General features: G+C 38.5%; 3 protein-coding genes and 1 long non-coding RNA gene across 5 annotated transcripts; 1 reads left to right on the forward strand and 3 right to left on the reverse strand.

The window, feature by feature from the left end:
- Positions 1-1381: 1381 nt before the first annotated feature.
- Positions 1382-3366, reverse strand: LOC122026292. The gene is made up of 2 exons (XR_006124097.1): positions 2670-3366; positions 1382-2586 (listed from the first exon to the last, which is right to left on the reverse strand). It is a non-coding gene; the product is annotated as an uncharacterized LOC122026292 (long non-coding RNA).
- Positions 3367-4151: 785 nt separating this feature from the next.
- On the reverse strand, positions 4152-7175 carry LOC122026256 (cytochrome P450 90B2-like). Of its 2 annotated transcripts, none has more exons than XM_042584922.1 (8): positions 6948-7175; positions 6545-6869; positions 6313-6465; positions 5762-6013; positions 5578-5670; positions 5415-5493; positions 5187-5293; positions 4152-4681 (listed from the first exon to the last, which is right to left on the reverse strand). In XM_042584922.1, the coding sequence occupies exons 1-8, from the start codon at positions 7145-7147 to the stop codon at positions 4427-4429; spliced, it is 1464 nt and encodes a 487-aa protein (XP_042440856.1). In that variant the 5' UTR covers positions 7148-7175; the 3' UTR covers positions 4152-4426. The 2 variants fall into 2 exon arrangements, with proteins under 2 accessions (XP_042440856.1, XP_042440855.1); XM_042584921.1 differs by having other exon boundaries at positions 4153-4645.
- Positions 7176-17902: 10727 nt separating this feature from the next.
- LOC122026959 (glucan endo-1,3-beta-glucosidase 7-like) lies at positions 17903-19874 on the forward strand. The gene is made up of 3 exons (XM_042585728.1): positions 17903-18111; positions 18418-19430; positions 19521-19874. The coding sequence occupies exons 1-3, from the start codon at positions 18042-18044 to the stop codon at positions 19746-19748; spliced, it is 1311 nt and encodes a 436-aa protein (XP_042441662.1). The 5' UTR covers positions 17903-18041; the 3' UTR covers positions 19749-19874.
- Positions 19875-20084: 210 nt separating this feature from the next.
- On the reverse strand, positions 20085-24359 carry LOC122026448 (sulfite exporter TauE/SafE family protein 3-like). Its single transcript, XM_042585193.1, has 12 exons — positions 24060-24359; positions 23802-23961; positions 23427-23627; positions 22998-23062; positions 22884-22923; positions 22623-22714; positions 22467-22553; positions 22264-22314; positions 21534-21755; positions 20734-20827; positions 20490-20630; positions 20085-20414 (listed from the first exon to the last, which is right to left on the reverse strand). Exons 1-12 carry the CDS (start codon positions 24357-24359, stop codon positions 20338-20340), a joined length of 1530 nt encoding a protein of 509 aa, XP_042441127.1. The 3' UTR covers positions 20085-20337.
- Positions 24360-24638: the final 279 nt, after the last annotated feature.

Consider the following 24638-nt stretch of genomic DNA (forward strand, 5'->3'; position numbering starts at 1 on the left):
AATGGGTATCCAGTATTCTCTATGGACTCAGAGCCACAAGCCATGATGAGAAGCTTACAATATCCTTTTTCAGACATTTTCAGAATGTGTTTCTATTTAAGTTTAATTCTACCGAACCCTCTACGGCACTATGCTATGGGAAATTGACTGGCCATGACACATCAAATGTAGGTCTGGAGGGAGAGCAAAGCAATCGAGTAACCAGTTTGGCAAGTTAAATTGAAGCGACATTATAAACATCAAGATGAAAGACTTTCGCACAGTAGAAAGATGAAATGACTTTGGCACAGTAGAAATAAGACGTTTACGTTTGAACAGGAAATAAAACATTATAAACATAAAGACGAAATGACGTTACAGTCGACGAAAGTCATTTACACTTTGGGCTGGGTTGCAGCAAATGGAGCAGAGGCTCTATCGTCATCACCATTTCGCATCGTACTAACTGATTATGCTCCTCGCCGACGCGATCCTGCAGCCTCACCTTCCCGTGAAGAAAACAATATTCAATTGGAAAAAAAACATTAAAACCATTTATTGTCATTCAGATAATTGCTAATAAATAATATGAATACTCAATTTGAGAAAATGAGCAAATACAGAGGATAGGATCTTGATGGACTCGAACCATCATCCTCTCGCGCCATATATGGCTGAGCGCTCTACCACTTTGAGCTTAAAGATCCAAGGCGACAACTATTTATATTGCTCTCCGATGTAACCAGACGAAATAAAACAAATTAATAATTTATAGCTCAGACGTCCATTGTTTTCTGAACTGCTCAACAAAACCATACAAATAAATCACTTGATATGTGGTTCACAGCAACTAATGTTTCCTTTATTTTTTGAATACTTAAATAAAATGATTCCCGCAACAGTAGGGTTTTCACTAATCTTTATATACCGATATTTCAAATCTATATACCACACTGTTTTACGCTCACTAATAATGGCGTCAAAACTGTTCATTTATTCTTTCTTTTTTTTGTTCTTCGCAAAGTATTAATTAATAAATGGAGCTTAAGGGAGGAAAACAGACGTACAATTAAAACCGCAGACCACCCATAGAATTCACCAAAAAGCTAATTTCAAAAATGCAAACAAGATTTAACAAGAACCTTTTCACCCAGTAAGAGTAAATATCTAAATGAATTTACTCCCTAATTACATGTCCAGATAAATACTAAAAAATAATACTTCATATAAAAACTACAAGATGATACAAAGACGTAATAAACAAAGATAAGGTAATCAAATGTGTGCAAATACAGCCTACGCCCTTCTTCCTAGCAAAGGCGCCGTGTGACTATTACTAGCAATAGCCCCTCCAATGGCAAAACTATTAATTGAGTTCCACCAACTACATAACTTCAGATAATTTGAAACCAAATGACAAATAACAAATCTATCTGTACCAAAAATTACAGCTGCACGTTGTAGAACAAGTACCAAGCAAGAAAAACATTTTGCGAATTGAACGAGCATGATAACACAGAAACCAGAAGCAAAAAAAAAACATCAAACTTATGATGTTAAATGCACATTTTACCAAATTTCCAATAAATCTATACCTTTATGAATCAATATGTTAGCTTTGGGTCACAAGGTAAAGATTGCATTTGTTGCAGAATGTGTTGAATATCAATTCTGGTTCACGGTGAAGCATATTAGTTGCGTTCTCAGCTGAAAATTGAACTTGAATGTAAACAATCAACGACGGCCAAATAGCATCAACGCGTCCCAATGGAATTCTTTATAATCCATGCTGAAAGGAAAGTAGTCCACCTTCGTCTTCAAATCCTTGACTTCCGAACAATGTATGATCTATAAATACATGTTCACGAAAGCATGCGTACCTAAGGGATACAACTCGGTAGCAAAGATACAATTTACTATTACAAAACTAAAAAATCAATTGATAATCATATTATTTCTGTGAATAAAAAAATCGGACATCGTTGTGAAGACAAGATCAGGCTAACAATCAGCAATTGCTGATAGACGTGGTTGATTAATGAAGCGAAACAATCAAAAAAAAATTATTTATTTGAGAACTCGTAATAAATGAACGATCGAAGAACATTGGACGCAATAAATCATAAAAACGTAATTAATATTTGACCGTACTCTCTTTAGAACATAACAAATATTTTAGAACAAAGTGAAATCAGTGGATGAGATTATCTTATACCTTGTGAAACTGGTCGCCGTTTCAATGCTGAGCCTTGATGCTATTTCTTTTGAACATGAAAGACATGAATATATATACCTTTGTAAATTTGTAGATCGAATTGCTTTGAATCATGGCGAAAATGGCGTTAGGCTTTCGTGGCAGACGGAGCTCTCATAAATATCTGGCACACGATGATGGAAAGCAGAGAACAAGGCACAGAAGGGGGAACCCGGGGCCTAAAAGCACCCCATGCGATCCCCACACACCAAAAAAAATTCCTTTATTATTATTTTTTTGACCTGCCAAGCGAGCGCACCCGACATGGCAAAGGTCGAGGTAACAGAGTAGAGGAAACAACAAAGATCCTAATTTACCTTAACCTCCATGCAGATCCACAGTTCGCAATAGCACTACATAAGAAAGCACCCATATTAACATCTCTACTTCTAAATACTCTTAAAATTAGACATCGTGAAATCCATGCATCCAAAACCTCATGGAACATCCTCCTCCTGGATCCGCTGTATGAAACAGTCAGACAACCCTGATCAAGCAGGTAGACAACGCCTGAACGACGTCCCATGCCGTGCCCTTGCGAGAAAAGATGCAGTTACAATTCGAAAATTCAGAGCATGGCCCATGCTTTTTGTGAATACTCACAGATCCGCAGATCCATCTCAACTAGAATTCTAATAAATCAAGATGAACTCGAGAAGGAACACATGGAGAGCCACTTCAACCATATTGTTTACTTGGCTCTGGAAGTATAAAATCGAACCACCAAGAAACAACCAGGAGAGTAGAGAAGCAAGATAAACTAACCACTTCTCGTCGATCTAGCCGGCCAACCACGGTGAAACAAGGAATAATCACCGACCCGAAAGAAATAAACGATCTGACTCACCGATGAAAGAAGTAAAGACATGATCGACGAGCCAACCTCGACCATCCTCCACAGAGGAAAACAGAGCCGCGAAGAATTTGCCCAACCACCAATCAACGCACGACCACAAGGATCAGAAGGAAAACAAGATAGGGACGAAGAAACTGCAAAGAAAAGGGTACGCGATCCATTGTCATTTATTGGCTCCGGGGACAGAAATAGACGGCTCGATTAAAGCGGCGTTTGAGTAACGGTTTGGATGTTTTCACGTGGCCTGCAGTTACTGGTTGTGCCAGCAAAAGCATTCCTCGCGTGCGGAGTACGCATCGCTTCCCGATGGCCTGGCCATGCCGACCTATTCGCGGGACCACTCGGCACGATTACGTCACTGCTTACGCAAATTGCTTGTTAAAATGCAGTGTCAAGGCCATGTACCAGCTATCCGTCCCACCAATGGCTATCAGTAACGTTATACAATTGAATCCACATTATCGGATGGTATAAGTGAAATAAGCTGTTTTGTGTTTGCAAAGGATTCGAAGTCGCACGAAGATAGCGCGGTGGCTTGCATTCGCCGTCAGTGATTCCTCCTTCGACCCACGACAACAACGAACGGTTTTTGCATTCTTTGCCTAGCAACAAAACGGTCTCTGTCCACGAGGAAGACAGAGCAAGACGACCGCCATCTCATCTGATAAGATGAAACTAGCCATCTACGACGATTTCGCATCCATCTCTAGTTTTGTTTTGATATCTTGAGTTTTCAAATCCAAATTTATTTATTTTTATATTTATTTTACATATAAATCACAGACGAGGGGGTACGATTGACAAGCTAAGGCTGGACCGAGTCGTTTTATGAGAAAAAAATATATAAGCTTAATTTGTTTAAATACATAACTGAAGACCATTTATTCATTTATTTACTTTGGGAAGGAAAAAAAATCAGAATCTTCAGTCATCCAAACAAGCACTGCCTTTGTTGGGCTGAGCCCACGCAAGCAAGAACTTCAGATTACATATTCTATACACGCTAGAAGAATTATATCCACATCAAACATGCTAAATAGGAACATAATAATAAACAAACACAGAATATATTATTAGTGTGTAGTTTCTTCTGCTTAACTTTTGTTGCACACTACTGCAAGATGTATATTGGCCTATAACTATTTACGCAATGCACACCAAGTAACTGATTGATTAGCCGCGACGATCATTTTTTACAGTTTTCAAATTTGAAGCCTGACTCGGTGCATTCGCCAACGATGAACACAAGATTTACATAGGGACTTCATCATAATTAAATATTCCTATGAGATCATGATTTAGGTTTTAAATCGTTTTGTCTGATAATTCATATTTGATCAAATGGGGTAGACTTTTATGGGGAGTCCTTTTGGGAACTCAATGAAGGGGAATGCCAGCGGGTGATCCGGCTCAGCCAACTCCCATCTGTAGCTCAGCACGAGGTGGTGCAGGAAGACCGCCAGCTCGAGCTTCGCGAGCTCCGAGCCTGCACACAGACGCGGCCCGCCGCCATAAGGCATGAAGTTGTTCGTCGTCGTCGATGTCACGCTGTTTTTCTGCACGCAAAGTGTTGGTCGTCTTTGTTTGTTAGACTGACAAGCGCAAAACATAAAAGACAAATCAAATGGATGTGCCTTGTGGATGCTGTCGTGCCTATGACATGGATTGAAAGCACTTCGTTGTTCGGCATATATTCAATTTTGGTAGTGGAGTTGCATGTTGTATGCAATGTGTGTATATACATCTATGTATTTTAATCTTAAAATCCAATTATTTTCTTATTTCCTTTCTAAAAATGCTCCGCTAGGTGGGATGTGCACGTGTAGAGGTGATACCTAAACATCAATTAGATAACAGTTTAGACCACACCATAAAAGTACTGATTCCTTGGCACGTCAACAAACCACTTGTTTATATTATTACTAGGTACCCCACTTTCCTCGCAGAGTGAAAGATATTAAGTGCTTTTTCAATGGTGTATTTCTTTATTCTTGTAGTTAAAATGTCATTAATTAGTCTGTCAGATCATCAATTATGCATGCATCAAAATTAATTTGTGAGTACCACAAAGTTAAATAATAAATTAATTGGACTCACCTGCCACCTCCAGGGTGTGAACCGGTGAGGATCATCGTACAGAGAAGAATCCAAGTGAACTGAAGCAAAAACAGGTAGAATTTTCCATCCACGTGGAATCTTGTACCCTTAATTTGCGATTGTAAGCAATATATTCATTAATCCCGTCAGTTCATGCAAGACGTACGTAAAAGTATACTTATCAGCTAAATTGACGTCGAGAGAAAAATCTATACTGCATCGTTTTACCTTTATATTCTACATCTCGAAGAACTTTTCTATGCACGAACCTTACGACGTTGCTAAGTCGTAGGGTCTCGTTTATAACCTTCATTCGTTAAATAGATTAACTTAAAGAGAATACTAATTAATTAACAATAAACTCCAGTAATTAACTGATGAAAGCGCTTACACATTGAGTGAATTCCATCTCTTTGTAGTCTTCCCAAGTTAAACTCGACTCTGCTCTTTGTAGCTTCTTACGTTCTATTTCACTGTGCTCCTCCTAAGTAGCATGGATATAGGTATGTACAATTATTATAAAAGTAATAAGTCAATCATATATGTATATTATATATTGTTTAACAAGTCATTACCCGGAGTTCTTGAACGGCCTTTGGGCAGCTCTCCAAGAAGAATATAGCTGAAGCCAAGGCCACCGATGACGTTTCATGGCCGGCAAATAGTAGGCTGAGCAAAAGGTCGAGGGTCTGCTCTTTGGAAAGATTGGAGTGCTTTAGACACCAACCAAGGAGATCATCCACCTCCTCGTCTCCCTCTTGCTCTCTCATCTCTTGCGATCTTTCTTGCATTTTTTGTTCAATCACATTAAGAATGTTTGATCGCGACTGCCAATCATGCAGAGTTATTACAATTTTTTATCAAGGAAAGCAAAATAGTAAAAATGATGATAATTATGGCCTAGTATGGCTGATGAGCCAATGAAAGTGACCATTGACTCGATAGCTTCCAAGGAAGGAAGGATATCTCATGTTGGATCTTCGCAATCATGTCTAATTATAGGGTGGGCCAGAGGAGCTCTCCATATATTAATCATCCATAAAAATCAATCAATTTTTAATTGCGTCTCGACAATAAAAAATAAATAAAAATGTAATCATTGTAATGGATGATGATATGCATATACCTTCAAGGCCTTCCAGTATGGAGTCCCGGGAAATTTTAGAGGTGCAGATATCACTCCTTTCATGAAGGATATGTACTCCAATCTCAACTTCTCTGTCTTTGCTTCGTACGGCTCCATGCTCATGATATTTTTTGCCATCAAATTGAAGGTAAACTGAAGAGAAAACCCAATCAAATTAACGAACACTTGTCGATTCATGTTAAAAAGAAAAACAGAGAGATTTTTTAGGTACCTTTTTAGCTTCTTCTAGAGCTGAGAAAGGGGAACCGTGAATCCAAGAGCGAAGCACGAGAAGGGAGTGGCGCTCGACCTCCGGCAAGAGGCGGGATCGGAGCCTGACGTTGTTCATGAAGTTGAGCGAGATCATTCGCATTTCGCGGTGCATGTCACCGACTAGAACCAGCATCGACCATTTCCCCAGGATCCCACCGATGCTGCTCGGGTAGCTGCACTCAAACAGCTTCCCTTCATTCTGCAGTATGAACCTGTTCAGCGCTGCGTCCGCCGACACGATCGTCGGCTCGCCGAAGAGATTCGACCTGTAGATCTTCCCGTACCTGGCAGCGCAGTGCATGCACCATCATCATCAGCGGCATTCGCTTTCCGATTCAGTGCTCAAGGCGAGTAAGTAATACCTCGATATGTGTTGCTCCATGAACTGGCCGACTGAAGTGGCTGGATGAGGCTTCAGATATCCGAAGGTTTCACCAACGAAAGGCCAACCTCGTCGACCAGGTGGGAGGTTTAACTGCTTTCTCTTCCATTTGATGAGTTTAACAGACAAAAGCACGGCCAGAGTCGGGAGGAGAAGGAATTGTACTGAAAAATTAAGCATGGTCAGGGCTAGCTTGTCTCTTCCTGAGTCTTTGATGTATAAACTGGAAGGAAACTAGACAGGGGTCCTCTTAATTTATAGAACAAAATTAACCCTGCTCCTTAGCCGGATTAGCTTGGATTTACCCTTACTGAAATTATCCGGATACCCCCATGTTAATCTTCCTCCGACACTCAAATCAGACAATTAAAAGTGATTATGACTAATTTAAAATGGTTGTGACTTTATTAATAGTAAACCATATTACCATATCGAGGATCTTGCCAAACTAACTAGCATCCAATAAGTTGATGGGCTTATCATCCCACAGATAGATCCGGACAATTGCAGCAACAACCTTCAGCGGTAGCACTCTTTGTTCCATCTCAGAGACAATTGTTTCAAGGGCATTTTCCACATGAATCTTTCTTGGACCGACAAGACGCGCGGTGCGTTGCATCATAGAAAGAAGCTGATAAAGAAGGGAATCAATCCATCCCTCCAACTGTGTGAATTAACGCCAATCATCAGCAATGATGAAATATACAAATAAGATTAAGGGCACGTAACAATCATCATGGAGGGTGAGTAAGAATGCTACTATTGTCTCAGTTCACACTTTATCCATCCAAATCCAATGGATCGCAGACAATTCCAAAAGAACTCTGCTGCTGCTTCTTTTCTTTGGCCCGGGAACAGAGGAGTGGTATAATCACTGTGTTCGAGTCACTTTGAAAAAGAAGCTGCAGCAGCTAGCAAGTAGCGAGGCCATCCGTGCGGCAAATTGAAACGCGTCCACCGCGCACATTGATTGCCTCGTGCCCCTGCGTCGTCCCTACCTACGTGACCACACCTGCGCCACGCATTCTCTATGCCTTTCTTTTTCGCTTCTTTATGTTGTTGTTGCGGTAGCAGCAGTAGTAGTTGGCCAGCCTACGCTCTGCACTCGATGGCATGGTGGGATGCAGGTTGACTGACGAATCAAGAGACATCCCACTAACACCAATGAATATATATAATTGCAAAGATTTAGTTTAATTTATCCTTTCCTTACAAGTTATGACATGTCCATATCATACCTTTAAGCTCATGTTCAAGTACCCTTGTACTCTCAATGCATGCACGTCGACGACATTCCATCTGTCTGATTTGAAGGAGCGGATCCATGAAAGAGACCCATCATCAAATGTGATACATGGATCTAATTCCGTCTGATATTTTTAGTGAGTTGTTGTTGTGATCGCACACGCACGTAGGGTATGGGCGAGGGTTGTCATTTAATTTACAAAACCTTTTCAATTTTGTCTGCTTTAACTTCAAGCATGGCAGCCCGGGGCAGAAGACGAGGACCTCACAGGGTCATGCGTGCATGAGAGAGTGATGGGGCTCCTCAAATCACGGCCATGCCCATTGAATCCATGAGCGCGTGTTCCAGCCACGGCCGTCGTATCATTGCCCATGCCCACCTGAGGCCTGCTTTTGCAGTTTTGCTTTCCTCCTTTTTGAGTGTCTCTGCTAGCTCCTCATTGAAATGAAAGGCCTTTAAACCTGCAAGCCACTGCGCTTTTGACTAACCAACTTACAGAAGAAAGATCAAATTGAGAGCAAATTTTCTAAAAACTGGTCTTTTAATATCGATTAGTGGTTAAGAATAGGGTTAGGTGCTAATTGTGAAGAAGAAACGCAGATGAGGCTGAGAGAGAAGGATGAGGCTTTTTTTTTGCTTGTTTGGTTTAGAGAACTTTTACTTTGACAAATTGAGCACCAAACTCTTAGGAGAAGACTGAGAACTTGCATTTTGATAGTTTTCTAACTGCTTCAACTTCGCGATTAACTTCAGCAAAATATATAAACATTTATTTTCCTTTGAACACTATAATTTCTGTGTCTATTCATGTTAGTATAGTTTCTCAAGATTGGATGTGATCGACCCAAAGGGATGAGAGAAGATGGCTAATAGACAAAGGACTTAAACACCATTAAAAATTTTATATATATATTTTTGTTAATCTCGATGTTGATGTTCTTTAGGAGAATTTGACACAATGCTCCAGTGGAAAGTGATTAATAACCTTTATTAGTAGATCTCTGGGATCAAAATCTATTAAAAATCAAAAGTATTAGTCATATTCGATCAGCATGATCTCTGGGATCAAAATCTATACAAAATAATAATAGTAAAATAATTTAATTCACACGGAACGAAAAATTTCCACTCTAAAAAAAATGCTCAAACAAATTGTGCAAATCAACATTTCAACCATTTGACCATCCAAATTCAATTTGCTATTCTTTTACATTTAAGTTGAAAATAACTGATGAATATTCACATAAGTCGAAGATCTTGGGAGCGTTGTTGAGCACCCACTACTTTTATCTTCATAATTCTCCACATTGATTTCCTCCCTTTAAAATATTTCATTTTCTTATTTCTTCTCTTTTAATAATGTTTTATCCCTATTGAGACTTTTTCAATTTGAATTGAACTAGATCCATGGTGAATCTCTGATTCAAGTTCTCCCCCAATTCCCATTGTGTACTTTTGATTTATGCCAATACTATAGATTTCTATTAATTTATTATGTTGCCCTTTCTATATCATTTCCATGTGTTCTTCACTTTTGCCTAAGATATCAGTAAAACTCTAATCAGAATCTGCCCCTGATCAACTCATCCAATCCAGATCAGAATTCACTAATTTTGTCAATCGTCATATAGTTCTTAGTAGGATTTATTTTTTAAGTGTGCCTAATGACTATTTACAGTGGTGAAGTGGTGGATGTGTGCTTGTGCTTGTAGTTGTTGGCACCACCACATTAGTGTCACTGTTATAGTAAACTGTTTGGAATACTTATGACCTTGGCAACAAAAATTGTTCATTGCTTAGTTGTTAGACTTGATAAGTCTTTGCTCTATTTTTTGTAATGAGGTACATAAGCTAACAAAGAATAATCTGATCAAACTGTATCAGGATAAATGATAAGTGAATTAGTTACCTCATAAAAAATAGGACTTAATGTTGTGTAATTAGCAATGTTGTTAGAATTCTTTTGTCACATTGTCAACTCCTTCATTGCTTTTGATGCTTTATTTTTTGGACGGTGAGAAGTCGGTCAACAAAGATTTGGTATAATAATCAACCTGTATGCCAACCATAAGTAAGGACTAGATGTAGTTATATCTAGTCCATCCCTGGTCTATAATTTAAAGAGATGTCTACTTTGTGGGATCAGATATTTGTAGGACCAAAGCTACTCGGATCACAACGTTATTGATCTCTCTCTAGAAGGTAGATAATGTCAACAGACAACAAGCTTCGTTTTTGCTGATTTGAGCAGTATTGCCAAATTGAATATGATTGTTGAAATTAAAGCCTTGCAGGAGTATTTGTAGGTAATTTAAATCTTTCTTGAGAAGTTGCAGTTAACTTCCTTTCATTATCTTCTTGCCTAAGTATCACTTAATTGAAGGGACACCTAGTTTGATAACTTCATTCCTCCTTTTCGGCCTTTGGCTATTAATATCTGTACATAGATATGGAATAAATGATTTATCAGAAATAATAGAATATCTATGCTGCCTTCCATTCAATGTTTTGGTTATATTTGATTGAACTCTGAAAGAAGAACATCGATTTATCCTATCTGAACTCAAGCATCATATTGATCTGAGATTGTTGCCTGACTAGTAAGTTATTTTTGAAGCCATCTGATTGTTTTCATGTTTGTTTAGTGACTTTAAATGCTAGACACATTAGCCTCTTACATCCTTTCACTTTCTTCACAGCTCAGTGCGCATTATCCATAATTGTTTGCAAACTTATACTAATATCCAAGTTCATGTTCCATGAACCAGTCTATAATATAGTGTTTAATACCTGAATAGTTTCCAGATGCATGCAATTCCACTTGACTCATTTTATTTGTGCATCTTCTTTCTAGTTCGTGGAGAAATGAATGCAACGAGCGAGCGTTGCACGGACTAATGAGGGATTACAAGACAACTTGATGAGAAACAGGAGGTTCATAAGAGAAGGGTGGAACAAGAGTAAGATTTCACTAAAGGCCAGAGAATTGGAAGAGTTCTGTCAGATTTTGATTGAATTAGATTTGTATTCCCAGATGAATTTTGTTATTCGTCCTTTATGCTTGGTAAACGACAGATGTCTTTTCTACTCTGGTGCTGATTTGCCCCTCCATCGCCTCCTTTGAGCAAACAGAGCATCAGTCTTTAATTACGCCGCTTTCAGTTTGGCGTGCTATTCTTTTCAATGTTATGAATTATTGAGCCTAATTGGCCCACCATGGTGCGAACTGGAGGTTCAGAATTTTCTTGACCTGACCTGCACGCATCAATGAAGCAATTATTGCCTCGTAATATTGTTTTGTTATTTGTTTATTATTATTATTTTAATTAATTAAGATATATGATTTTTTATACAACAATCAAATTTTATCTTCTTCTTCTTAATATTATTATTAATCAAATTTTTTTAGTCTTCTTTTTCCTCATTTAAATACATATTCGTATCATCCTAAACGTATTTCTCACTTTTTCCTTAATAGATATAATTCTGATTTTCTCTCTAATACTCTCATTTCTTTTTCTGTCCATTCTCTATATGTTCATTCATCCACCTTAACATCTCCATCTTTGCAACTCTCATCTTCTGCTTATGTACTCGAATCATAGTCCCACATTTAGTTTTATATAATATAGCAGACCTAACTGCGATTTAGTAGAACTTTTCTTTAAGTTTTAGAGGTACTTTACGATCACATAAAACACCCGACGCTCTCCTCTATTTCAACTATCCTGCTTGTATAATTTAATCCCTCCATCGTCTTGTAAAAATGATCCTAAATATTTAAAACTCTCGATTTCGGATAATTCATCATTTCTTATTTTAACAATTATTTAATTACGTCTAATATTTCTAAACTTAAATTTCATATATTATGTCTTTATTCTACTAACCCTAAAATCTTTCCCTTCTAGTATTTTCTACCAAGATTCTAGTTTAGTATTTACTCCTTCACGTGTTTCATCTACCAAAATAATGTCATATGTAAACAACATGCACCACGGTACTATGTCTTGAATGCATGTAGTGAGTTTGTTCATAATTAATGTAAAAAGATAGGGACTTAGAGCTAATGTTTGATGTAAGTCTATCTTTATTGCTTCAGTTACTCCACCTGAAGTGTTTACTATAGTCATTACACCCTCGTATATATTCTTAATTAGTTCAATATATGTTACGCTAACACTTCTCTTTTCTAGAATTCTCCATATAATTTCTCTTAGGACTCTCATAAATTTTTTCTAAGTCAATGAATACTATGTGTAGATCTTGTTTTTGCTCCCAATATTTTTCAATTAGTTGTTTAAGAAAATATATAGTTTATATTGTCGACCTTACAGGCATTAACCCAAATTGCTTTTTAGTTATCGTGGTCTCATTTCTTAATCTTTTTTCTATTATATTTTCTCAATATTTCATGATATAACTTATTTGTTTAATACCCCTATAATTTGTATAATTTTGTATGTCTCCCTTATTTTTATATATAAGAACTAGAATACTTACCCTCCATTGATCAAACATTTTTTTTATTTTTAATATTATATTAAATAATTTTATAAGTCATTAAATACCTTATTTCCCTAGGCACTTCCATACCTCTATCGGAATATCATTTAGTCTAATGGTTTTCCATTGTGCATTTCATTTAAAGTTTATTCTACTTTTGAAGTTTGAAATCTACAATAAAAATTTAAGTTTTATACTCATTTGACATACTTAAATTTCCTAAGTTAAATTTATTATCTAAACATTTATTAAAAAGTTGATGAAAATACTCTTCCACCATTCTTTTATTTTTCCATCGTTTACTAGTACCCTATTATATTTATTTTTAATACATTTTATTTAGATAAGATTTCTTGTCCTCCTTTCTCTTACCTTAGTTATTTTATAAATATCTCTTTCCCCTATTTTTATATCCAATTTTTAATATAATCGTTTAAAAGTTTAATTTAGTTTTTGCTTCATTCACTACTTGGTTAGTCTCTTTCTTAAATATTATATATTTTTTTAAGTTTTCCTCATTTTTACAAATATATAATTCTTTATAAACTGTTCATTTTTCCTTTATTTTCTTTGGTACTTTCTCATTTAACCACCAAAATTCCTTACTTAGTGATGCATGTTCCTTTGACTCACCGAGTGCACTTTTAGCTACTATTTTTAACTTTGATATCATCTTATTGTTGGGTGCTACTTGGAATTTCGTTCTGTTTCCCTTGTTCAAAAATTTGTACAAGAACAGAACTTTTCCTAGCAGCTCATGTGCTCTATAGAAGTTAAACTTGGATTGCAAACGAAACTTAACATTATTAATCCAAATTGTTCTTCAGAAGTTAAACTTGGATTGGAAATGAAACTTAACATTTTTACTCCAAGTTCAACCCATGTGTTCTTCAGAAGTTAAACCATATTACAGAAGTTGATTAAATATCTATTTCAAAGATTGGCTTCCAGGTTAAACATGGCGAGGCACTCGGCCTTCTTAGGTATGAGATCATCCACCACTTCCTAGACAAAGCCTTTCAAAGAAATTGAATATTTAAACTTCTTACAGTAACCTTAGGTTTAACTATAGAGACCACAATAGAAACACAAATCGAAACACAAAATTGCTAGCCTTTTGTGTTGGTATTTCAGGATCCACACAAAGAAAACTAAACTAGTTTCGCTGCCGAATAAAGAACTAGTTATACCTTTCATTGTATCTTAAAGACCTCTTGATCTTTTGCTATATTCCTCTCCTCCTCTTGGACGTCGTGTGGGCGACGATCTACCAAGATGAAATCCACCCGAGCCTTTCTTCTTTGCCTACAAGTTTCAGCCACCTAAGGAATGCCAAAATAGGAAACTTCCTTCTCTTCTTCTTCCCCTCCGAGTAATCCGGCCACAAGAAGATGGAGCTTGATGTGCCACCGACCTCAAGAGAAGAAAACAAAGGGAGAGGGAACTTTGGGTTGTGTTGTTGTCGTACCATAAGACAACATCTACCTCTCTTTTATAATCCTTGGTGAATGCAAAAAAGGAACGTTTTAAACATAATTAAAACTTCCTTTTAATTCCAATCATGAAAAAAAAGGAAATTTTAATAATAATTAAAATTTCTCTCTTTTGAATTTTCTATTATGATGGCTACAAAAGAAAAGTTTAAAATTAAACTTCTCTTTTAAATCATGGTTACAAAAAAGGAAAGTTTTATTAAAATCTCTCTTTTTAAACCCAATTTGATCCCGTCCGGAAGCTGAGCCGGATGAAGGCGGGCCTTGTTGTGCAGAAAGTTGACGGAGAGTCGTTGAAGCGATGAATTTACTCGGTACCCCCTGGACAGGTTCGCACGGGCAGCCGACGGAGAGAGATGACTCGAACGCTGACGATGTAGCTCTGCACACACTCAGACGAGTCCAACTGTCGTTAGAGACCAGAAACCAGGGGAAAAGTCCCCGAGTCAGGCCCTCCGACGCTCAAGTCATATACTTTTTCTCTAGAAATCGCAGAAAAAGAACGAGAAGTAAAGGACTAGTGAAAAATGACGAGTGAGCGTACCTGCATAAGGGACAAGGCATCCCTTTTTATACTGCAATGAAGATTCCTGGGTCTGACGGGTGTCAGGGAATGTCGGCTGTCAGGCTTTGTCTGGCGGTGGTTGACACGTGGCTCTTCCTAATAGGCTGGCGACAAAATCGAATGTGTATTGAGCCCCGACTGTTGACATATTCCCTGACACCTTGATTATTCTCCCTGACAAGCGGTTACAATTCCTTGTCTGATTTGTCCTGTAGCGTCTGACCGATCCGAGAATATAGATGACAACAAAAAAGGAAAGATTTTAAAATTTAAAACTCTCTTTTAAAACCATGTAGATGGTTTCAAAAAAAAGGAAAGATTTTAAAATTAAAATCTCTCTTTTAATTCTTTGTAGATTGCTATAAAAGGAAAGATTTTTACAAAAATTAAAATATCTCCTTTATTACTTTAGTGGTCGGCCCCTTGCTTGGTCACCAAGCAAGGCTTGGTCGGCCACATCTTGGACACCAAGATGGGCTTGGGCGGCCCCTTGTTTGGGCACCAAGCAAGGATGTGGTCGACCCCTAGCTTAGGTATGAAGCTGGGCTTTGGGTGGATAAAAAGACTTTTAATAAAAAGCTACAACGGGGACCTAGAGGAGAAATTAGTTTTGGTCTCCTGATGAACTTGAGCTTCCTATGTTCGACCCGAACACCCAACTCAAGTTCATCAATAATAACTCATACCACTAAAGAGTCATTATTGAACTACCGCACCAATCCCATATTACATTATAAGCTCCTTCTTATCATGAGTACATTAGTCTCCTTGTGTTTAAGATATCGAATGTCTATTAATTAAATGAGTTACTGACAACTCACTTAATTAATATCTAGCTTCAAGAGTAGTACCACTCAACTTCATTGTCATGTCGGAACTAAGTCCACCTGCAGGGTTTACATGACAATCCTTATGAGCTCCTCAAGGGGACATCATCAACCTAGATAACTAGGACACAGTTTCCTTCTATAATCAACAACACATCATATAAATAATATTATTTCCCAACTTATCGGGTCTATTGATTTAATGAATAAATATCATCCATTGATAAATTAAAGAAATAAATACTAAGTATATGTGCTTGTTATTATATTAGGATTAAGAGTATGCATATTCATAATAACAGAGGTTATGTTCTTTTATACAGTCAGTATAAAAGGAACAACCTCAAATGGTCCTGCTCAATACACACATAGTGTACTAGTGTAATTTTATAGTCAAGATAAACTAGTACCAAATTACACTACAACCATTCCAATGGTTTGTCTCAATCCATCTTGGTTGTGAGCTACTATTTATAATTTATAAGGAATTGATAACATGATCTTCTGTGTGACATCACACACCATGTTATCTACAATATAAATTAAATGGATAACTACATTTTACTAAATGCAGACATTTGACCAATGTGATTTTTATTACAAAATAAATATTCATACAAAAAGCTAAGCTTTTAGTATACATCCTAACACTTATCTCGTGTCGTATTAGAGTCACCATATATTTCACCTAAATTTTTAAATATATTTTATTTCTCATCATTTAACTTTCATCACTTAATTTTAGGAGTCATACATATATATTTTTTCTATTGATATTATATTTATGGTGTATATCCAACACTACTAACTTATGTTGGGCAGTTAAACTTTTTTCATGAATGATCTTACAATCTTTATAAATCTTTTTATCCTTCTTCCTAAATATAAAAAAGTCAATTTACGATTTATTATTCTCACTTTTGAACGTGACTAAGTATTTCTTTTTTCTTGAAAAATGTATTAGCTAATATAAGATCATATGTTATCGTAAAATTTAATATAGTTTTCTCTTCTTCATTTCTCGTTCCAAACTCATAACCCTCATATACCCCTCTCACATTCCTTATTTTTCACTTTGATATGATCACCTTCTATTAAAATTATTTCATTTAACGAAATATTTTGTAATATTTCATCTAAGTTGTCCCAAAACCTTAATTTGTTAGTTTCATTATTTAATCCTACTTGCGATGCATATAAGTTAATTATGTTTATAGTTTCCGTTGTCACTATTATCTTAAGAGTTATAATTCTATCTCTTTTTCTAACGATTACTATAACTTTATCGTTTAATAAACTATCTATTATAATAATATCCATTTCATTTCTTATTTTACTCTTTTCGGTGTACCATAACTTAAAATTCGAGTTTTCTATCATCTTTGCATTCTCGCCTACTCATTTTATCTCTTGTACGTATGAAATATTAATTTTTTTATTAATCATGGTATTTATTACCTCTATTGATTTAGTTAGAATTTCTATATTTCATATTTTAAATCTTACATATCTAATTCTTATGATTTTTTAATTCTAAAGATGACCAGCTCGATTAAATTTTTTCACCGATTAATAAAATAAATCGAGAAGTACAAACTTTGTTGACGGTCCATCGTTACAAATTTTCTAAACTCTCATCATCGTATCATAGCCCAGGTGCATTGTTTTCGCTATCTGTAATCTACCAAATTATTGACTCCTCCAAGGATTTAGTTGATCAAACGAAAATGATAATTAATTCTATGATTTGACATTCCAAATCAAACCATGTCAATGTTTTTAGCTGCGTTTCTGGACGAGGTTATATTTTACGACCTACTACCAAGGGCGGAGCCAAGTTCATGGCTACCCGGGCTACAGCCCGGGTAGCCAACGACGGTGAGATCAAAAATTATAAGGGAAGAAAGGGAAAAAATGAGAAAAATTAGGGATTAGCCTGGGGTGGCAATGTCGACGTCGGCGGCTAGCCCGGGGCGGCGACGTCACCGTCAGCGGCTAGCTTAGAATGACGACGTTGACGATCTCGATGTCAACATTTGTGACCCACATCTTGAGATCAGCTCAGGTAATTGATCCTGGCTGACTCCGCCATTGCCTACTACACAGGTCCCCCCAAATCAATTATGCATCTGACCGAGCTTCAAATTTGTTCACTGTAGATTTATATCTGAATATTGCTCCAATATTCAAATCAGTTGACTTTCACCGACTCGTATCGGTATTTTCTGCTAGATTCACCTCAATCTTTGCTGTCACACTAGCTGAGCATATCAATTTGCAGCGGGCATTAACTTCACTAATTTACTCTGCCTTTATTCTTTCCTTGTTAGAAAGTTCAAACTATTGAGGGATACTGCAAATAGATTGGAGCTGCTGCTGTTGCTGCTTTGTAATCCCCTTCTTCTGCGTCTCGTCTCTCTACTTGCTGCTGCTGCTGATGGAGAATCGGCTTCTCCTCCTCCTCCTCCTCCTCATCTTTGCCCTCTTCCATCGCTTACCGTCTGCAAGTAAGTCCCCGTACCCTCTCTTCCTGTAGATTAATATTGTTGTTGATCCGTTGTTCTTGTAGTTTTACGAGTTGCATTCCCTGATTTCATACCAGAGATTTCAGAGCTGTCATTATTTGCTATCCATTGATTTTGAATCTAGAGATTGAATTCCTTCTCTGCTTTCAAAAAGGGCAAAGGAATGCTAAAAATTGTAGACAAAGCTTCGCAGAGAAGTCGAAAAAGATTCGAAAATAACAGTTTTTAGTTTTTGCTTTGGGAAAGGTAAAAAGGAAGGTTTTTTTTTAACTGATAAATCTTTTGCAGCATCGCAGTCGTTCATTGGGGTCAACTACGGGCAAGTGGCCGACAACCTCCCACCGCCGTCGGTTACGACCAATCTCGTGCAATCCACCACCATCTCCAAGCTCCGCATTTACGGCGCTGATGCTGCAGTCATCCAGTCCTTCGCGGGTACCGGTATCTCTCTCGTCATCGGTGTCTCCAACGCCGACGTCGCCTCGCTCGCCGCCGACCCCAATGCCGCCGCCGGCTGGGCGGCCGCCAACGTGTTCCCCTACGTCAACGCGTCCTCCATTTCCATCGTCACCGTCGGCAACGAGGCACTCGAATCCGGCGACTCATCCCTCGCGTCCAATCTTCTCCCGGCCATGCAGAATCTGCTTTACGCGCTCTCCGCCTCCACTGCTGTCTCCGCCGTGAAAGTTTCCACCGTCCACACGATGGACGTGCTGTCCCAATCGGACCCGCCGTCGTCGGGCGCTTTCCACCCAGAACTCGTCGACACTCTCAAGGGCATCCTGGGCTTCCTGCGGGATTCCGGTTCGCCCTTCATGATCAACCCGTACCCTTACTTCGCCTACCGCAGCGACCCGCGGCCGGAGACGCTGGCCTTCTGCCTCTTCCAGTCCAACCCCGGCCGGCTCGATGCGGGGTCGAAGCTCACCTACGCCAACATGTTCGATGCCCAGGTGGACGCCGTGCGGTCGGCGATCAACGCTCTGGGGTTTCCGGAGGTGGAGATAGTGGTGGCGGAGACGGGGTGGCCGTACAAGGGGGACCCCGACGAGGTAGGGGCGACGGTGGACAACGCAAAGGCATTCGTCGGGAACCTGGTGGCCCACTTGCGGTCGCTGGTGGGTACCCCGCTGATGCCCGGGCGGTCGGTGGACACGTTCCTCTTCGCGCTGTACGACGAGGACCTGAAGCCCGGACCCACCTCCGAGCGCTCCTTCGGCCTCTACCGTGCCGACCAGACCATGAACTACGACGCCGGCCTCGCCAAGTCCAGCTCCACCGCCAATGCAAGTCCGCCGCAGGTTCTTTAAACCATCTCCATTTTTGGTCATTTATGAGTAAGCGTTGGGTTGATTTGTGGGCGTGCGGTTCGTTTCATGGACTACGTGCAGTCGAACACGACGTCGAACCCGACGCAGCAGTCGCCACCTACTGCGCCAGCGGGGTTGACCCAGCCGGCGGGGTGGTGCGGGCCTGGTGCGACGCTGCCGGCGGCAGCGGGCGGCGGGTCGTTGCAGCCCGCGGTGCAGTGTTTCTCCGCCGTTGGATCTCGTGCTGCGGTGACTCTGGGCCGCCTCTTTTCCTACGTGGCGCTGACGATGTCGATACTAAGGCAGTAGCACAAGCAAGGCAGCCAGCCGCCAGTGCGGATATTTAAAAAGAAATAACAATAAATCTTGGGAGAACGTTGAAGGTTTTGTTGAATGTGTGGATTGCAAGGTTTCATGATATTCTGTTCTCCGTTTCGAAGAAGATAAGTCTGTGCACAAGCAACCGTACATTAACGTGGCTACAGAGAGAAGCATTTGAAAGAGTGGCAGGAAAGGATTGATTAATAATGGCGATGTTTATTCTTGTTTTTTTTTTGTCTCACTGGGTGAAAAGGTGTCAAAGGGAAAAAATAAACATGAAAATGAAAATGTGCCACCAATGAACTCCTAAGTAAGAGGGTACGATTATGAATAAAGGCTTAGATTGATCTTTCTTTTTCAATTGTGCTCCCATCAGTTTACTCCTATATATTTCTATTAATGTAAAATATCGTTTTTGTTGCTCGATGAAACTTGCATACTGTCTCCTCCATCTTACCACAAAGAAGAAGAAAACAGTAATCCACAGGCATCGAAGACGCAGTTTGAACAAAGAACCGTCGGCATAGAACTTACAGGTTGACATGTACATAAGGGATGATGAAAGAGGCACCTAAATTTATCGACAGAGGCTTTCAAATCCCATGTTCTCGTTCCTTGCAATCTTCAGCAACACATCTTCTATGCCGAGCCAACCTGCACCGAACATGCACTAGCAAGCTGTTCGAATAAGCTACGATGACGATAAGCACAAACTTCAGTAGTCATTACCTATACCAATTGCACTGACAAAGATGGTCAAAGCCAGAATGAAAATTATCAGAGATGCTCTTCCTATTAAAATGACGACCTTCCTTACAAGGTGCTGTCCAGCGACGGCAGCAAGTGTTGCAACACAAAACAGATACGCGGCTGCAATATCACAATTGATTTGTTTAGTGGGAATTCTAGAGCAAGAACACAGTTTTTAATGAACTGGAAAAGCTCCCCCACTCCTCCCTGTCTCTTTACTTACAATATGGAACAGGAAATCGATGAAGTAGGTAGTATTGTATGACAGACATGGAGGCCGAGAACATCATAATGAAGTTTGACGTTGCACTCGCAACCTGCACAAGAGAAAAAAAAAATCAGGGAATAGGTGAAAACATGTACGCGCATTGCCTTGTGTGATCTTCTAATTCCAGTTTTCATTGTATTCCAAGGACTCTACTGATGTGTTCATGAAAGGAGTGGTTCTAAAGTACAAGTAATAACGCCCTTGTTTCAGTGGGAAAAATATAACAAATACCTATCTATATTCATGAAAAGAGATCTTACCCAGAATTTAGTACATAATCTCTTATTGACATTTCTGCTGAATAAAATGCAATCACTCTATCTAATTATACTCAGATTAGTCAAAGAAGTTCAAAAATCAAGGTACTATGTTAATCAATCCAAAGAGTATCAGAAGAGAAATTGATCGAACCCACAATTCATTTCCCTTTTCAAAGCTAGCGACATTCATATACATATATCTCTGGAGCAAAAAGTCTAAACTAGTTATTGCATTTCCCAATACAAGAGAAATTATTCATTTCAGATTTCAGAGCGCATGACATTCTTATAGCAACCCCTAGAGCAAAAAAACTCAAAAGTAGTGTCATTTGTTGGTCCTGATATCTTCAAATTTAGCTCCATATTAAGGTTGGTCAATTGATTTTTCTACTAAGTGCATGTTCCGTTTGAGTAATAGGTACACTTCACGAACAATGCTTTGAAGCACTAAAAATTAATCATTCGAACTATATAATTAAAGGGAAGAAATAGAACCTGTGGAGGAACACCCATTTCAATAAATAACGGTCCCAATATGAATCCCCCTCCAAGCCCAAGAAGTCCTCCAACAATCCCAGCTATTATTCCACAGAAACAATAAAAGGCAAGGTGGTGGCATCTCCAGTTCATATCTTGTTTGCCTGTGGAGGCAATAGTTCTCTTTCTTCTGTAAAGACAGATGGCTTCATGAAGTGTCAATGAAGCAGCAATGGGCACCTTCACATTAAAACAGTCAAGCCTCAAAACCTTGACAGAATCATAGTTAAAACAAAAAGAGGATATTTTATGTTAAAATCAGCTCTTTAATTCTGAGTGCCTAAATCTTTCAAAACTCTTAAGTCTGTGTGTTTACATTTATGGGTTGAAAATACAAATTTCTCCAAACCTTGATCAATTATGCACATTTAAAATCCACATTCTAGTAATGTTTGTCATTCCCCTAATTGTTTATATTTGAGAAATTATCTTCTATTATTCCATCCTGTCGTAGAGATTTTTTCCCAGATGTAAGAAACAACAAGAATGTCTAAAAACCAGTCATTTCTGCACTGTGACAGGGCTAAATATGCAGTCCTTAAATTCTTTGGCAAATTTTATCATGAATCTACTCAAACAATGTCACGAATGTTTGTTTGCCAACCAAAGATTCAAATCTCACCAAATCTAGATAAAAATCATGTTTATCTGACTAAATTAAAATTTCAGTAGTAGATAAGGATCTTACCTGCAACATAGTGAGTATCCAATATTCAGCAGAGCATATTTTGGTGTTGTCCTGTATAGAGACACAAACCTCATGATTAATCAGAGGGAAGGGAAAAAAAGAGAAGTCATGCTTGTAACATGCAAGCAAAAGGAATTAGAAATGATATAATTTTTTTTCCCAAATGGGCTTTCTGACTTTTTTCTAGTTGAAGTTGAAGTTACCTTAATTATGTGGATGATGAGAAATCCAATCCACACTATCAAAAGCAATAAAACCTCATTTAAGTATGTATCTTTTCCCCTTGGAACCTGGACACTCAAACTGAGTTAGATTTGATTTTGATGCTACTGATGAACTTGAACTGTTAGTTAACATACATCACATGAAACGCCTCCATTAGATGAAGTTTCTGGCTTTTCATTCACAACAGGTACCCCAGGGAGAGGTTGATATTCCAATTCTGGTACATCTGATAGTGCAAATTAATTTCATCATTTCATTTCTATTGAGAACTTCATTCTATATGCACAGCTCATCTTGCAATTGCATCTCCATGATATTGATAGCATACAAACTTTTACAACAAGACATCTATACTTGAAAACAAATGTATTGCTTCAAAAGAGTGTGCGACTCACCTCTTAGATTGTTTGATGATCCCATGTACTTATCTGCTTCCTGAGAAATTTGCAGAAGCTCTCTCAATGTCTATAAGATTTCAGCAGTAAGAAAAGATAGCACAAGTGAATTACCTTCAACAGCACCGATTCCTTTTTCCAGGTCTCTATTCCCTTTAGAAATGCCTTGGTTGATGTACCTCCAAGCAGAACAACGCAGGATCAGTAAATATTAGAGTCGAAGAAAATGAAAACTCAAGGATTATGAACTATAAACATCTCTATGAAGTATAAGATCTATCACTGAATATCAAAAGAATATCTTTTCAAAATAAAAATGAAGCTATCTAATCATGAATCTAACTCTAGTTCTGGACTTGTCATTCTTGACCATTTGCAATAGGAGGTTCGGTTCCAGAGTATTACCATTGACCACTCTAAACATATTTTGCAGCAGTTTAAAGCTAGTTAAATTTTGAAAATAACAAAATTAATGATATTGAAACAAATGCAAAAAAAAAACAGTTTCCAAGATTAGTAATTTAAAACTCATATAAGCTTTACCAAGGAACAGGATGATGAGGATGGTTGTGATCATCCATTCTGCAAAGATCACATTGAAGGCAATACCGATGCTAATGCCCAATAGAAGCATGGGTTGAAATAGTAATGCAAGATCGTAATCAACTATTGGCATATCCAATGTGGGATGTTGAAACCTTAGGTTGTAGTACACGGTCGCTCCAGCGGCCCCCATGATCATGCCTAAAAGTCAATAGAGATGGAAGTTTTTCATTAACAGTTGCAAATAACTCAACGAACCAAGCAATTCCCCCAATAAAAATTCTGTAAACCCTTGGTGAATTCAATTCAATGGCCTCCTCTGCGTATGGAATCCGTAAGAAAAAAAAAAAGCCCCAAATTGTATGGTTTACTTACACTTGGAGATGGCAGCAGAAGTCTTGAGGTCGAAACCAAGGATCAAGGTGAGCATGGGAACGAAGATGCCGCCTCCCCCCACTCCCCCGACGCTCCCGAGGGCGGACCCTGCGAAGGCGATTGCGGATCCAAGCACAACCCGCCACCCAAGCTCCAGCTCCTACCAACCCTAACTCGCTCACTTCCAAGTTCCAATCCCAACAGTAGCGGAAAAAAAAAAAGACGATTTGGAAGAGAAGTAGAGATAGGGGCTCATACGGGCCAAGGGTGCGCGTGGGAGCCATTCTTGGAGAAAGAATGCACAAGGCGACCGAGGAGAGGCTTGCTATCGTCCACGCGACCATTGGCGCTGCTTCCTGCCGGAAGCCTCTCCGCTGAGATCGACCGGGGTCCGAGGATCAAACACAAGAAGAGCACAACAGCCACGCACCATCCCCTCGTCCCTAGATCTGCGGCCATGGCGGCAGCACAATAATGGAGCGTGGGGAAGATAAGATGGTCAGAAGAAGGTTTGAAGAAAGAAGGAAAGACTGCTGCTGTGATTTCGGAAATTGGCATTTGCCGGTATTAGGGAAAATGCTCACTCATCGCTAGCCGCGTCGCTGCCTTGACGTTGACGGGCAATCATTGTTCTGAAGTAATTTAAATTGAATTTTATCTTATATTCTTCTTCGTTTTTGGTAATATCGTATCCAAAATTTTAAACATAACATATAATTACTTCTAAATTTAATAGATTAAATTATAATTTAATATTTTTTTATCAAATTAAATAAATAATATTCAATTAAATAAAAAATATATTAAATTGTCAGCGTTCAATTTAATAAAAAATAT

The sequence above is a fragment of the Zingiber officinale genome, chromosome 10A, assembly GCF_018446385.1.
Source record: "Zingiber officinale cultivar Zhangliang chromosome 10A, Zo_v1.1, whole genome shotgun sequence".
Classification (NCBI taxonomy): Eukaryota; Viridiplantae; Streptophyta; class Magnoliopsida; order Zingiberales; family Zingiberaceae; genus Zingiber; species Zingiber officinale.

Bases quoted from the DNA above. Each gene is read 5' to 3' on its own strand.
- LOC122026256 (XM_042584922.1), bottom strand. From the start codon at position 7,147: ATGCTTAATTTTTCAGTACAATTCCTTCTCCTCCCGACTCTGGCCGTG. The intron at 5,294-5,414 runs GTAAAACGATGC...TCGCAAATTAAG, and splicing joins TCGAGATGTAGAATATAAAG to GGTACAAGATTCCACGTGGA. The intron at 4,682-5,186 runs GTGAGTCCAATT...TGCGCTTGTCAG, and splicing joins TCACACCCTGGAGGTGGCAG to TCTAACAAACAAAGACGACC.
- LOC122026959 (XM_042585728.1), top strand. From the start codon at position 18,042: ATGGAGAATCGGCTTCTCCTCCTCCTCCTCCTCCTCATCTTTGCCCTC. The intron at 18,112-18,417 runs GTAAGTCCCCGT...AATCTTTTGCAG, and splicing joins CCATCGCTTACCGTCTGCAA to CATCGCAGTCGTTCATTGGG. The intron at 19,431-19,520 runs GTTCTTTAAACC...GACTACGTGCAG, and splicing joins CCAATGCAAGTCCGCCGCAG to TCGAACACGACGTCGAACCC.
- LOC122026448 (XM_042585193.1), bottom strand. From the start codon at position 24,359: ATGCCAATTTCCGAAATCACAGCAGCAGTCTTTCCTTCTTTCTTCAAA. The intron at 23,962-24,059 runs GTATGAGCCCCT...TAGGGTTGGTAG, and splicing joins CCCACGCGCACCCTTGGCCC to GAGCTGGAGCTTGGGTGGCG. The intron at 20,415-20,489 runs GTAATGACTACT...TGTTCGGTGCAG, and splicing joins TGTCAGTGCAATTGGTATAG to GTTGGCTCGGCATAGAAGAT.